At 42.3% G+C, this 15,950-nt stretch overlaps 1 protein-coding gene across 4 annotated transcripts in view; it reads right to left on the reverse strand.

The window, feature by feature from the left end:
• Window positions 1-15,950, reverse strand: part of STARD3NL (STARD3 N-terminal like) — a 45,522-nt gene that overhangs the window by 12,457 nt on the left and 17,115 nt on the right. For 2 of the 4 annotated variants that reach the window (XM_029926837.1, XM_029926866.1), the window contains exons 2-3: window positions 8,706-8,973; window positions 2,738-2,815 (exon numbers count right to left, since the gene is read on the reverse strand). In XM_029926837.1, the coding sequence (XP_029782697.1) occupies window positions 2,738-2,815; window positions 8,706-8,930 (303 nt within the window). In that variant the 5' untranslated portion in view covers window positions 8,931-8,973. The other 2 variants (XM_029926855.1, XM_029926847.1) reach the window with 2 other exon arrangements.

Below are 15,950 nucleotides of genomic sequence, written 5' to 3' on the forward strand. Positions count from 1 at the left end.
AGATCTCTGGGTTACAGGGGTATTGGGAGGGTTCTGTCTTCCTGAGAAGCTCCCATCTGATAAATTTAGGGTGCCTCTGGGACATGTGTGAAACCCTTCATGTGTATTATGAGCCCATGTAATCCCTTTCTCAGCAACTTCATGCATCAACTACTATCATCGATCCCATTATACATATAAGGCGGGCAGAAAAGTTGTGCAAGGTCACACAACTGCTTAGTGAGGAAGTCAGGATTTGAACCAGGTGGCCAGACTCTACTTTGCCACTAATCACAGCTGTAATTCTCATCCAGTGAGGAATACATGGAGAATAAGGTTCTATCAGTTTTCCTTGGAAGAGACGCCTGTTGTGGGCAGGGAGAGGTCAGGTGGCTCTTGATGGATCTGCCAAAAGTTCCTCACTAATCAAAACTGCTTAAAGGCTGGAGGCTGATGACCTTTCTGCAGCCATTCAGTAGAGGACCACACTTAAGATTATTTTTACGTAAGTGAAGATCATGGGTTGTATTTGGTTTTAATTTTCTGCTTTCATTAAAATTGTGTTTTCCGGGGCACCTGGGTGGCTCAATCAGTTAAACATCTGACTCTTGACTTCAGCCCAGGTCATGATCTCACAGTTTGTGAGTTCAAGCCCCATGTCAGGCTCTGCACTGATAGTGTGAAGCCTGCAAGCCTGCTTGGGATTCTCTCTCTCTCGATTCTCTCTCTCCCTCTCTCTCTGCCCCTCCCCTACTTGCACTCTCTCTCAAAATAAATAAACTTAAAAAAAAATTTTTAAAGCGTGCTTGCCATCAATTTGCAAACTGAGTTTAGCTTCTCTATTCATTCCAACTTTATCCCCGCATTATAGATTTGGGAAAAAAATATAAGTCTTGGGGCACTGGGTAGCTCGGTTAAGTGTCTCGCTCCAGCTCAGGTCATAATCTAGCGGTTCATGAGTTCAAGCCCCATGTTGGGCTCTGTGCTGACAGCTCCGAGCCTGCAGCCTGCTTTGGATTCTGTATTTCCCTCTCTCCCTGCCCCTTCCCTCACTCACACTCTGCCTCTCTCAAAAATAAAGATTAGAAAAAATATTTTTTAAAAAAGTATAAGTCTTCTTTAGCCTTCTATCTTAAAGTCTCCCGGGTCCCAAGGTTTCGTAGAGGCCATGTCCACCTCCCAGGCCAGATATGCCAGTCCTTCCTGTCCTAGCTAATGGGCTTCTCCTATTTGTCCAGGACTTTTAGCTCCCTGAGCATAAAGTACACACAATCCTTGCTGGTTTGGCTGGTAGATTAACCTGGCTTCCTGGCTGAGGCTATTTTAAGATAAATTCAGCAAGGGAAGAGAAAAGAAGAGAAATCAATCTTGCTATTACATGTCAAGAGCTTTAGAAGAAAGAAATATCAGGAGATGTGGGACATAACACACTCTGCCCCTAGCTTCAATGATCCGGGGTAGATGGGTCCAGACGCTGAACCGTGACACTCAATTTCCTCATTTGAAAAGCAAGGGGATTCAATTATGTTAGTGGTTTTCCAAATATTGTGTAGCAGCCAAACACTTTTTCAACACCATCTTGCTGGAACTCAAACGTACCGTACAAATAAACACGGAACTACCTAGGTCGCCAGGGGCTGATGAAAGTAACCCTAACCTCTTCTTATGGGGAGTTCCGCCTCCTTCCCTACACACACGTCTGCAGGCCCCTTCAGAAATACAACGACCACAACACAAAAGCCTTTCTAGTATAGTTTGAAAATCACTAGAAATTATACTCACTCAATTATTAAAATTCTTGACCAAAAATAATGGCGATGATAATGAGTGATTGCAGGTGGGTCTCTGAGTTTCTTGGATGTATCTATCATTGAGATAAATGTTCTCCATATATTATTTCATTTACTTTTCAAAACGATGATGACCTCACTTTACATATGAAGAAACCGAGGTAGAAACCCAATATATAAAAGACAGATACAAATAGTGATAGTGTTGTGAATCAAACCCAGGTTTTTCTGACTAGAAGGGTCCTACTCTTAACCAGTGTGCATAAAGCTTCTAGAGATAGCGATTAAAGCAGTTAAAATCAATTTGGGGGAACTCACTGGGAATATTAATTGCCTATCCTGCATCTAACACAATGTTAGAACCTGATTTGCTTACACTATCAGCTACAAAGAGATACCAGGGAGAGGAACCAAGCCCAATGAAAGTCACAGAGTGCCCCAGAAAGACTGCAAGAATTTCTTTGAATGAAATGAAGGCCTCCTCTTTAGAGAATTGCACCTGACTAACGTTGCCCAAGATAAGAATGTAGAGCTTTCCTCAAAACCTACGACTCAAAAACTCCTCAAAAAAGAAACAGTATTATTATTATTAAAAGTACACTCAGAAATCTATCTGAAGGCAGAAAAGGAATGGCATTTTCATCAAGTTATTATTTAAACAGGGCACTTTTCCTTTTAGTGACTAGGACACATCCATGAAAAGAATAAAGGCTCTTCTCCAAGAAAAACAAAATGGCTCCTCCTGCGGCCCTTCCTTATCTCTCATTTCTCTCCTTCCTATGACCGGACAATTCCTTACAGTGAGAGAGAGACAGCGTTGACTGGGCCAGTAACTGAGGGGAAAGGAAAGACAGTATTCAAGAGAGGAAAAAGAACAGCACAGAATGTGAGCTCTATTCAGAGGAAATTTACCTTTTGGTTACAGAGTCATCATACCTGAAATAAAATGGAAAACAGAAAGTACTTACAAATATATCAAAATAAGAGGAGTAGTAGTCATAGCGCACCACCTCCTTCTCTAAGGTGTTCTCAATGCCTCCATTCACCTGGGAAGGATGCGGAGAAGTAAAAATGAGGAGAGATTTACATGTGAAAATACACAAGTAAGGTTTTTTTCGTATGCACTTTTCTGCCTACCTTCTCACAACCCTGAAATGTTAAAATGGGAGAAACAAAACACTCATAACTCTAATAAGAAAAATGCTGAACAACATTTCCCACTTTAATTCTGAATTCATTTGTTCAACAAATTTAAACGTACAATGAAAAGCAATGCCTTGAGTTCCTACTTTGGCAAACTAAAATGTTAAAAGAGGATTCTTCTTCTCTTCTAAGACAAAGTCTTCAAACATACCAATGTATAATCTCAGAGAGGGCAAGTCCCCTTCCTCCAAGGCTGCCCTCACTTTCTGACCAGTCTCCACTGTTTCCAGTCTTGGAAAGCCACTGGGTCCCCTGATCTTAGCAAGGATCAATGACAGCAGTTACTATGACACGAGGCAGAAGTGTGGCTATTCTTTCAGGCTTCTCACTTTTATTTGCTCCCAGCATTTGAAAATCCTGCACTCTTATCAATGTTCATATATACTTTTCAGTTGATAAATAATGAAATAAGGGGCAGACCAGACATAATCAAATGCGATGAAGTTACAGTAAATGATGAAAATCAGACCTATGCTGATAAAGTGTCTTCTCTTGATTCTCCTGTCAAGATGAATTTTAAATAATTGAGTTCAAAATTCTACATATTACACTATAGAAAATATTGTTCTAAAAAATCAAGTAATGGAACGTGTGTCTGGGAGCTAAGGCAGCACCCAAGCAGACGCCAGAATTGTTAGGGCCCGTGGATTAGGGGGCATGGCGTGCAGCAGGAAATTCACATTTCCAATCTGGAGTACAGACATTGTTTGTCCCGCTAAACTGATGGAGATGATCTGAAAAAGGACAACATGAAGGAGGATGAGCCAAAGACCTGGGTAAACGGGGAGAAAATGAGTAACGAACCCAGCAAGGTTTGCTAATTGGTCAAACTGGAATTAAAATGGCCACACGGGAAGGCTCCTCTCGGCTTAGAAACTTTTCTAAGTATTTGTATTGATTCAAATGAAAGTTTAAAATAAACATAATTTGGTACTTTAAAATCCCTTAAGGGGGGTTGATTTCTGTGTAGTGTTTGCAGATGGGCTATAGGCCTGCTTGACTATGGATCCTTATAAAGACATAGGACAGAAAACTTGGGAGCAAAGGGAAGTAATTATTAAAAGGCCACCAACCATGTAGTCGTATCAACTGTGTCTGTCCAGACTAAGGAAGCTTACCAAGATCTAAAATATTAAAAGAATGATTACTTAAATTTTAAGTTTATTTACCTATTTTTTGAGAGAAAGAGTGAGCAGAGGAGAGGGCAGAAAGAGAGGGAGACTCTCAAGTAGGCTCTGTGCTAGAGCCTGATGTGAGGCTTGAACTCATAAAGTGTGAGATCATGACCTGGGCCAAAATCAAGAGTAGGACTCTTAGCCAAGTGAGCCACCCAGGCGCCTCCAGCATAGTTATTTTTTTAGTATGCCTCTAAGATTAACGTTTTCCTTTCGATTCCCACCACCTTCCATGGGATTCCTTTCATAGCTTTGCAGCCAATCTGTCCCCAGTGTAATCCTACTGGCAAACCAGGGCCATGGAGATCTTCATCCATTCATCGGATGTTTGCTGAACACTTGCTAAGTGTCAAGTATGGTTCTAAATACTTCGGTAAACAAATGGTATCTCTGTCTCTGTGGGACTTATATTCTAGCAAGGAGCGAGAGATGAGAAGAAAACATGTGCTATACAGAGAATAGAAGCAGGGCAGTGAGAGGAAGTGATGGTTGACTTCTTTGGGTTGGATGCTAAATGTAGCCTTCCCTGGGGTAATATTTAAACTGACAGATACCAGCATGACAAGACATCAGAACCTGCATCAAGATAAAGGAAATTAACCACTTGTATTTGGAAGAAACAACTAGTATAAAGGTCCAAGACAGAAGGGAGCTTGTTCCATCTTGAGACGGGGAGGCAACCCTGGGCTTATCCAGGTGGGCCAGGAACAGAGAGTGGGAAAGGAAGGCTGGAGAGGTCCTTAGGGGCTATGCAAGCCAAGCATATTCAAAGTGCTCCGGTAGGTCAGTGAAGGGTTATAAATAGAAACAAACATTGTCTGAATTGTCCTTTTACTTTAAGTTTCTCTGGCTTTTATTTCCTTTTTAATTTTTTTAATGTTTATTTATTATTTCAGAGACAGAGACAGAGAGAGACAAAGCATGAGTGCAGGAGGGGCAGAGAGAGGGAGACACAGAATCTGAAGCAGGCTCCAGGCTCTGAGCTGTCAGCACAGAGCCCAACGCGAAGTCATGACCTGAGTAGGAGTCAGATGCTTAACTAAGCCACCCAGGCGCCCCCAAATCTCTGGCTTCTAGGAGGAAAACGGATGGCTTCTGGTACCAAAGTCTGAGGACTGATAATGCTGGCTGGCTGGCTTGAGGATGGCCACTGCAGAAACAGAGGAGACGTTGTGGTTTGGACCTACTTTGCAGCACACTCGACCAGGGCTTACTTTTTGACTGGATATGGAGTGCGACAGACACAGAACAAACAGACAAATTAATTACGGATAAGTCTTCAGTTTTGGCCTGAGCATCTTGCTTCCTTGGAAAAAGGAGAAAAACCGGCTAGAGTGGAAGTCATACGTAAAGGCAAAGTGCTTGGGCTGCTGCTGGGAATGCTCAGTGCAGCTGGGCTCCATGACTCTTCTAGACAACCTTTGTGCTGTTTCTTTCCTCTTTTAAAGACCGACCCTGCGGGGCAGTGTAAGATGTGTGTTGCATCTGCTCAGCTAAACTTCAACTCTTACACAACGTTTCTGTGGAGCTCACCACACCTGAATCCGAGGCCGATGCTCTGGCACTCAGCGTACGTGTAGACAGGCAGAACGAATGATGGACTGGAGTGATTAGAGGGCTTACAGAGACAGACCACAAAAGAAAAGGCACAGTACAGACCCCAGGGCAGGACTGACGATCTAAATCAAACAGACCTAGGAAATGAATGTTAAAAAAACAAACCAAAATATCAGACCTTGGTAAAATAGTCAAGATGTGCTCTCTTAAAGACCATACACTCCCGGGGTGCCTGGGTGGCTCAGTCTGTTAAGTGTCCAACTTCAGCTCAGGTCATGCTCTCACGGTTCATGAGTTCGAGCCCCACATCAGGCTCTGTGGTGACAGCTTGGAACATGGAGCCTGCTTTGGATTCTATGTCTCCCTCTCTCTCTCTGCCTCTCCCTCATTGGTGCTCTGCCTGTCTCTTTCTCTCTCTCAAAAACAAACATAAAAAAAAAGATCATATACTCTTGTATGATCTTTTAATTTTATAACTGGAGCAACTGGCAGTCAGCAGAAAAGTGAGTCTTTAGACACATGTCTTAATTGAAATATGTGTCTCTGTGTTTACTGCAGCACTGTATAGAAGCTGAGATACGGAGGTAGCCTAAGTGTCTATCCACAGATGAATGGATAAAGATGTGGTTTGTGTACATATATATGTATACCTACGTATATATCTTAATATATATGTATATATTAACAAATAATACATATATATAACATAAATACATATATGCACACACACACAATGGAACAGTATCAGCTATAAAAAATAATGTGATCCCGCCATTTGCAACAACATGGTTAGATGTAGAGATGCTACATCACAATGCTAAGTGAAGTAAGTCAGAAAGAGAAAAACAAATACTGTATGATTCACTCACCTGTGGAATTTAAGAAACAAAACAAATGAACAAAGAAAAAAGACAAAAACCAGACTCTTAAATACAGAGAACAAACTGGTGGTTGCCAGAGTGGAGGTGGGGAGGGGGAAGATGGGGGAACTAGGTGAAGGGGATTAAGAGGCACGAACCTCCAGTTACAAAACAGAGAAATCATGGAGATGAAAAGCTCAGCACTGGGAAACAGTAAGATTGCAGTGGTGTTGTCTGGGGACAGATGGTGACTCCGCTTACTGAGTGAGCGCTGAGTCGTGTACAGAAATGTTGAAATGTTTCACCCCTGAGACTAAAGTACCATGGCATATATTAATTATACTTTAATAAAAAAAGTTAAACAAAAATGCATCTCCTAATTGCTAGGCCTGGTGATTTTTTCATTTATGACACGTTGCACACAGATGTCAACTGATCCCTCCTGAGGAACAAAAGAGAGTGCAGTCCGTTTCACTCAGGTGAAGCAAGAAGCCTGGAGGGAGGGGAGTGTGATCACACGACCCCTCAGCACAGCTCTACGCCCAGGCTTCCCTCACTTAAAAGCAGGCAGTGATGTTAGTGGTAAATCAATAAATCTCTGATGTTGTACCGTCATGATAATCATTTTTAAGAGAGCTCCCTAAAACGGCTCCTATGCTTTCCTGTTGAAAGAGGTATTTCTGGGGCACCTGGGTGGCTCTGTCTGATTAGCGTCCACGACGCGACTTTGGCTCAGGTCATGACCCAAGGGCTGTGGGATGGAGTCCCACACTGGGCTCTACACTGAGCGTGGAAGCTGCTTGGGATTCTCTCTCTCTCCTCGTCTGCTCCTCACTCTCGCTCTCTAGAATAAAAATATAAAATAAAAATAAGGAGTACCCGGGTGGCTCAGTCTGTTAAGCATCTGACTTTTGGTTGTGGCTCAGGTCATGATCTTGTGGTTTCATGGGTTTGAGCCCTACATTGGGCTCTGCACTGGCAGTGCAGATCTTGCTCGGGATTCTCTACCTCTCTCTCTCTCTGCCGCTTCCCTGTTCTCTCTTTCTCTCAAAAATAAACTTGAGAACAAATTTTTTTAAATAAATAAAAAAGATGTGTTTCTTTTTTATTTCTTAATACAGTTACTAGTTTTGAAAACATATTACTCCTTTGAGATATGTATTAATTTAAATGTTTAATGTATACATGTGGAACAAATAATAAAAAGAGATACTCTAAATTACTGCATTGTATCACTGGCTTGTTGGATTTTATATAATTCTTGGCTCTGAGGAAAGCATTTGGAAGAGTTTACCTGTTTTTTTCTGGCAAAGAATGTAAACAGAACCAAGGCTTTGGGATAAAATTGGGTTAAATAAAATATATTATTAAAATGTATTTCGCCTTTTTATTTTCACCTCTATTAATGTAGCAACTAGAGAACTTAACTGTCTACAAGGCTTGCATTATATTCCCGTTGGATAGTACTAGTATAGAGAATTATGTGGCAATACAACTACATAGACCTGACAAGATGAAGTCAAACCTCCAAATGGTTCTCAAACATTTTTTTCAATAAAAGGTGAATAACCTCTTTGTAAGCAAGTAAAAAATAAATGCAAGAAAACTCCTAAACACGGGGATTAGAAAAGTAGATGTAACATCTAAAGCACATTCCAGAGGCATGCTACATTTTTTGGAGCAAGAAGCAGCAATCTTTTTCTGAGAAGGGCCAGGAAACAGATACTTTTGCTGTTGTGGGCCAGATGGACTCAGTCATAACCACCCAACTCAACTATTTAGCACAAAGGCCAGCCACACACAATAGGTAATGGGCAGGGCTGTGTTCCAATAAAACTTTATAAAAACAGGCCAGCTGAATTTGGCCCCCAGGCTGTAGTTTGCTAACTGCTGATACAGAACAAAACACCATGAGTTCAAATTTCAAAGTAAGTTTTAAATGAGCTAGCTTTGTTTTAAAAAATAACAGTACAGAACAAGAAAGGTCAAAATCAGCTGGAAAAGAGCAATGATCCCCCCTTCAGAAAAACACGGAATTCACTAAATGACACAGAAATTATGAGAAAAATAAGAAAATTGTTTCTTGGCTCTAGAAATAATTCTTATATAAAGCCATGGGGGTGGGGGGGGGAACCACTTACATTTAACTCTATTATCCACAGTAATGTTACAAATAAGAGGTCAAAGGTGACAAACAAACAGAAAGTCCTCCGGACATCAGATATCCCTTTCTTCTCCCTTCCTTCATAGGGCTCAATCCTGGCCATGAGGTGTGCAGGGTTGATGGAGTGAACGTCGCGCAAGGACGCGTGAGAGCTCTGGCTCGCTGTGAGGGCGTTCTCCATGTCTTCCTGCGGAGGGTTCATCCTGGAGGAGGGTTAGCGGAGCCCTTTTCCAGCTTCACCATCCCTAGAGAGAAGACAGCTTTGTGTGAAATCAGGGCTTCTCCTAAACCCACCTCGCGGCCCCACCTCCGTGCAACTGTTCCTCCAGCCGAGCAACACGGTGTCTTAACTGAAGACATTTGTGTTCCGATGAGGACATAAAGACAAAGGGAAAGGAGAAGTGCTTCTTGAAGCTAGCTGCTACGGAAATGACTGGCAGCAGAGAAGAATGCAAGTACCCGACTCAAGAGTGATGACAGGATGCGAACCACAAGGAGGAAGGGGAGAGCCTGGAGCAAGCCGGTTCCTGTGTATTTCCAGGGAGAAAACCTCTCCAGTTGTGTGTCATTACTCACGGAGCAGGAAACCAGGTCCTGAAAGCTCCCTAGAGAGGACGTGACTAGAATGTGGAAACTAGACAGACAAAAACTTGTTTCCTGAAGAGGAACTGCTTTCCACCAAAAGTATCTAATAAACTGATCTGAGTGTTTCATCATTACAGCTTAATGAATAAGCCTGTTTCAGGCCTCTTCTTGGAAAAGCACCCACACCCCCAAAGTTCATCAGCATTATGCACACACCCCTGCTGATGACCCAGGTTACAGCTCTGTCTAGAGATCCAGGACCCCCTCTCCCCAAGGCCAGGTTGTGCTTCTAGAATTAAAGTGAAAGATTACTAATCTAAATGATCTGACCTCTTCAGGGATGAAGCAAAGTCATGAAACGATATGGTGGACGGTACAGCCTGTTTCCCCTCTATAGCACCTCTCCCCACAGGGGGGCGCTAGACCCGTGGCTCTACTGACCACCAGTGACTTTCCCGGGCCAATTTAACCCACTTCTGTCCAGATGGAAGAACCATGCACTGGTTCCCCCTTCCTTCTGCCACAGTGACTGGCAATGTCCAGATAAAGAAGAGCATTTTCAAGGTGGGTAAAACAGAATCTGAAAACAGACTGCTGACATTTCCCTAAAGCATCGTGGTCCCGCTTGGTCCTATTCGCAGTCCAGAACAGTCTTGTTACACATGGCCCTCATTTCTCTCCCTTCCCATATTCCAGGAACAAAACTCCCTTCCACATTTTCATATGGTAAAACGACATAACATTTTTGCAAGCAATTTGGTTATATGAACTATGATGATTTAAGATATTCATACCTCCTGGTCTGGTATCCCTAGGCCAAGACGAAAACTGATCTATGTTGCTAGAGGTTGGGTTAGTGATTACTTTTGAGCAAGAGGGAGGGAATAGAGACTAGAGCTCACAAGTTGGTTCAAATTCCATTTCTTGGCCTGAGCAGAGCAACCAAGACTATGCTCACTTAGTGATAATCTACTGATGTAAGTTGTAGTTTCAGTGGGGTACTGACTTGCAAATATTCAAAACACTGTGTGCTTACGGACATGTATGCATATATGGATGGTTTTAAAAATTTTTTATGTTTTTTTGAGAGAGAAAGAGAGAGAGAGAGAGAGCACATGGGTGGGTGCACAGGAGAGGAGCAGAGAGGAGGGGAGAGAGAGAGGGAGAGAGGGAGAGAGAGAGAGAGAGAGAGAGAGAGAGAGAGAGAGAGAGAGAGAGAGAGAGAGAGAGAGAGAGAGAGAGAGAGAGAGAGAGAGAGAGAATCTTAAGCAGGCTCCACACTCTGCATAGAGCCACATGTGGGGCTCAATCCCATGACCTGGGGATCATAACCTGAGCCGAAATCAAGAGTCAGACGCTCAACTGACTGAGCCACCCAAGGGCCCCTATTAATTTAAACTCTTAAATCTACTAAACTGTATGGACAATCCAACAAATTCACAATTCAAACTCAGGGCTGTTTTTAGTAAGAAAATCGCTCTTCTCAGTCTCCTGCATTCCTCCTTCCCTGAGCCCACTCCCATGAATAAAAAAGGATCCCAAAGCAAAACATCACTCCTAGAAATCTGAGGCTATTTCACACTAAAACCTGACATCAGTCAATGGTATATGCCTTCCCTGAGAAATGAGGATCATTCCATTTTTCAGATGCATACATGGAACTGCTAACTAGCTAGAATTTACAGATACATGTACACCTTCAACAACAGTGAGCCAAAGCACAGACTGTTGTGAGCAGACTGACTCTTATCAGATTGAGCTCCCTCTGGGACAGAGGGAGATCTTAAAAGAGAGCGAGCTTACTTTTAAGTTGTAAAGGAGAATACTATACAAAGCCTCTTTCCACTCTACAATGATAGAACTTCATCCTAACCCTGTCCTTCCAAAAGATTCAGGTATGATTTCCTTCAGAAGACTTCACTGAAATGCTCTCCACATTCTAATGCCCAGGTAGGTCAAGTACACCTCCTCCAAGTCCCCCTAGGGTTGTAGATATAGGCCACTTCTGGTATTGCTTATCACAATGTACCTTAATTATCCATTGCCGGGGCACCTGGGTGGCTCAGGTGGTTGAGCATGAGGCTTCGGCTCAGGTCACGATCTCACGGTTTGTGAGTTCAAGCCTTGCATCAGGCTCTGTGCTGACAGCTAGCTCAGAGCCTGGAGCCTGCTTCAGATTCTGCATCTCCCTCTCTCTCTGACCCTCCCCTGCTGGCACTGTCTTTGTCTCTCAAAAATAAATTAAAAACATTAAAAAAATTAAAAAAAAATATCTACTGCCTCCTCTGTCTCTCCTGCTGTCAGTGTGTCCCGTGAAGGCCTTGAATTTGACTTGTACATCCCTGTGCCCCAGGGACTACCCCAGTACACGGGACATGGCAAGAATAAAACAAATGTCGACTAAGTAAATTCTACCACCTAGCAGAGACCCGCAGAGTCGGCTTTCAAATTCTCCGCATTGAAGAGACCACAACTGTTTTCTCTAAGGAAGAGCTTGGATATTCTCCCAGATATAATTTTGGAAGTATTAAATATTCAGTTCTTGGTAATGAGAGCCTCTCTGGGGTTGATTTAAGAAAAGCTAAGCCTCTCCAAGGAGGGTGGGAAGTACTGAATAGCTGTATACACAGGAAGCTGTATCTGCAATGCAAAATTTATTCCAACCAAGGGGAATGTATGGGGAATGAGGGTAGAGAGTTATAAAGAAAAGAACAACATCCCCTTATCTTTTTCCGGGATTTGTGTGAGGAGATGAGAATCTCTTCTTGTTCTTTCAGGTTTGAAAATGAGAATTCATGTCTTCATGAATCTCATGAATCGTTACCCTCCTCTGTACTGTAATATTAGCCAGCCATTTCTACAGTTATGCTGCACTGACAAGCTGCTCCACGGATCAGGGGAGTAACACAATCTACATTTGTTCTCAAGCTCACAGGTCCACAGGTTGCCTGAAGTTCAGCAGATCTTGTGGGGGCTCCGCTGGGCAACTCTGTTCTGGGGGCAGCAGCCCTTGGCCTCAAACTGCGCTGATGTAGGTCAGCTCCTTGTCCGTCTTCCTCCTCAGACCAGGACTATGTGGGTCACGTGCTTTACACAGCAAGTGGCAACAGCACAAGAGACAAGCGAGATCATGTAAATACCTTTAATATCTCTCTATAAATCATGTCTACTCACATTTTATCGGCCAAAGTCTATCTCAAGGCCATGCCCAAAGGTGGGAGAGCTGGTATGTGCACTCCACTAAGAGAGGAGAACATTAAGTGAATATGTGCTTTTATCAAAAGTCCAACCTAGCACAGCTCTCAGTGCTCTAAACCAGGGGCTGGCCAACGATAGCCTGGAGGTCAACTATAGCTTGCTACCTGTTTCTGAGTATCAAGTTTTAACACACCACCATCACACCCATTCTTAAGGTCTGTGGATGCTTTCACACTAGGACGACAGAGCAGAACTGTCACAACAGAAACCATATGGCTAAAATATTCCTACCTGCATTTTTCTATAAAGAGGGATTATTGCTTTTATCAGCTTCACAAAGAAGACTCTGGTGAGATCTGGAGTTATTCAGGTTAGCAAAGACAGGCTAAATGATGAATATTCATTTTTCCAATGCATGATCTGATTGTGATTAGCAAAAACTTGCAGTTCATTCCTACTTTTCCACCGGCGGCTCTGGTGACACACCACAGGTTATGCTGGCTTACCTGAGGGCCACTTCTCATGGCATAAACATGCCGCTCGTGGACTTAGTTCTCTTTCCTTAATTCCGCTCTACCAGAATCGGAGAAAAATTGTCTCATCTATGCTGGTAGCTTATTAAATGATGATATCCTTCCCAAGTGGGGAAAAAAAAACCCCAAAAACAAAACGAAAAGAACCAAGATCCTTTCTGCTCCCAAGAATTGCTTACATCTTCGGGAGTCTTCCATTGCACTGGTCCCCAGGCAGGGTGCAAAGCTGAGCCCAAACTTCAACTCCAACTCCAACTGCTTGAGCACAGAATCGATACTACCCCGACGGTAAACAGCAGCAGCTCTGAGCACTAGCCACGGCTGCTGCCCTCACAGACGTCCCATCGCTCCTTGTACCCTCCCAGACAGAGCCTCTGGGCACCTGCTGGGGGCATCAAACCACATCTTCATCGCCAGCTCCCAGCCTGCTTCGCTTACTACTTCTGGCCACAGCCAGGACACTGCAAGTTCCCTCCTCCAATAGCATGCTGGAATAACAGACACGAACATCATTTAATTCAGAAGGACTTTAGTCACCATCTAATGTTTGGTCTGGCCCAGTGTTTCTCAAGATTTTGAACTAACTGCTAACATTTTAAATAATAAAACTGCATATACAAATCCAGACTTCCACTTCTCTTGAAAAGTCAAAAGTAAAAGCAGGAGGCCTGCATTTCCTTACCATGACAATTAAGTTGCTGACCTCTTTAGATGGAATATGCCCTTTCCACCTGGCCTCAGTTTTGACCTAGCCTGGAGGGGTTTAAGTTTGCCAGTCTGATTTATTTCCACTCTCTTCTTTTGCAGGCAAAGAGAGGCATTAACACTTGAAGACTCATCATATCGTTTCAAAGCTTTCTTTATCTTTGTTAACAAAGTTATCCTTGCCTGTAAAATAAATATATGCTTAAACTTGAAAGAAAAAAAAGAAATAAGAATCTGAGGCTTACATGGATTATAGAGATGTGCCCATCTACAAGAAATTTTAAGATATATTTTAGGATTAAAGCTCTCAAATCTACTTCTTTCCTCTCCATCACTCTGCCTCACCCCAGATTACTAGAAGGAAATAAAATGGACATCTGTAAGTGTTTAAATGGGCCCAGGGATGCAGGCATTGAACCTGAGTGTCCCTAAAGACACGTGCTGTGCCCATCCTAACACCGGGTTTCTCTGGGGGCAGGGAGCAGTCCAAGCTGGCTATCCTCTTGCGGGGTGCCTATAAGGCATACTTTATGATGGTAAAAGTCCTATCTAGAGCCTGCAGGTTCCAAGATGAAACAACTAGAACTGGGGAATGGGAATCTTGAGGGGATAACCTGACATTTACAAACATGCCTTGCCAGTAAGAGAAAGAGGAAAGGTAGCCAGGAAATATTGATACTCTGAAGAATAAATATGCACAGAAAGAGGATGTGGGAAGGAAGCTAAAGCTAATTTGGAGTATAAAAAACATAGTAAAGCAATGTCACATTTTATTTATTTATTTATTTGTAGTTTATTTATTTGAGAAAGAGTGTGTACATGCCTTGAGTAGGGGAGGGACAGACAAAGGAAAAAGAAAGAGAGAATCCCAAGCAGCCCCATGCAGGGCTCAGTCCCATGAACTATAAGATCATGACCTGAGCCACAATCAAGTGTTAGATGCTTAACCAACTGAGCCACTGATGCACCCCACGGTCTTCATATTTTAAAATTATCAATATGGAGTGAGGAAAGTTCTGCCATGCCTAAAAATGCCACAGCAAATTCAATCAATGACTAACTTTTCATAAAATAAAAATTTCTACTTAATGCTTGCTTAGATGAAGCTGCTTATAGTTTTTAAAAGTTTGTAGATAAGATGTTCTAAACAAAGAGACAAATACGACTCCCTGTCCTGGACTTGCTGGCACTGTTGACATTATGATGTGTGCCAACCTTACCCTGAAAGTAAAGACCTGGCAGAACTCCGATGAAAGTGGCTTTAGACAGACTGGCCGTGGGCAGGGCTAAGGAGTTGACACCTTTGTACCACACTGCAGCTCCCTGAGCTGGAGAACCGGCATTACAAAACACTAGAGGAAGTTTAACTTATATTGAGCAAACTGCCTCTTACCATTATGTCCACATTTCAAAGCAGCCATATATTTTCCAAATGAAATACAGTGTCTAAAAAAATAGTACTAACGTCTAGGCTTTTGGATTGAATTTTATTTTTTGTTTGAAGATTTTATTTAAATTCTAGTTAGCTAACATAGAGTGTAATAATGATTTCAGGAGTAGAATTTAGTGATGCATCACTTACATACAATACCCAGTGCTCATCCCAACAAATGCCCTCCTTAATGCCCATCACCCACTTAGTCCATCCTCCGACCTACCTCTCCTCCTTCAACCCTCAGGTTTCTCTCTATAGCCATTAAAACAAAATGAAATCTTGCCATTTGCAATGATGTGGATAGAGCTAGAATGTATTATGCTAAACAAAGTAAGTCAGAGAAAGACAAATACCATATGATTTCACTCACGTGTGGAATTTAAGAAACAAAAGAGATGAATATTGGATTGGATTTTAAAACACCTACATACCACACTCAAAGTAGCAGTTGAAACAAGAGGAAATTACTGGATAGAAACAATTGGAGATTACTAGACAGAGAAATTTGTGGGAAAAATCAGTTATTTCAAAGTAACAGTGAAAATTTTATAAAGCATTAAATAAAACCACACAACTGTTTTATATAACTTCAAAAAAAAAAAACTTTCCTCAGTGAAGGAGTCAAATTTTGCCAGTAGATCCCTATTAAATTGACAACTGAGTGGAATATTTAAAAAAGAAAAAGAAAAAAAATTATGTGCATGTATGAAACTTTACAAGGCTTTTTATAGACTTCCCCCATCATCAGGACTAAAATGGGGCAAGA

The sequence above is a fragment of the Suricata suricatta genome, chromosome 2 (genome assembly GCF_006229205.1).
Source record: "Suricata suricatta isolate VVHF042 chromosome 2, meerkat_22Aug2017_6uvM2_HiC, whole genome shotgun sequence".
Lineage (NCBI taxonomy): Eukaryota > Metazoa > Chordata > Mammalia > Carnivora > Herpestidae > Suricata > Suricata suricatta.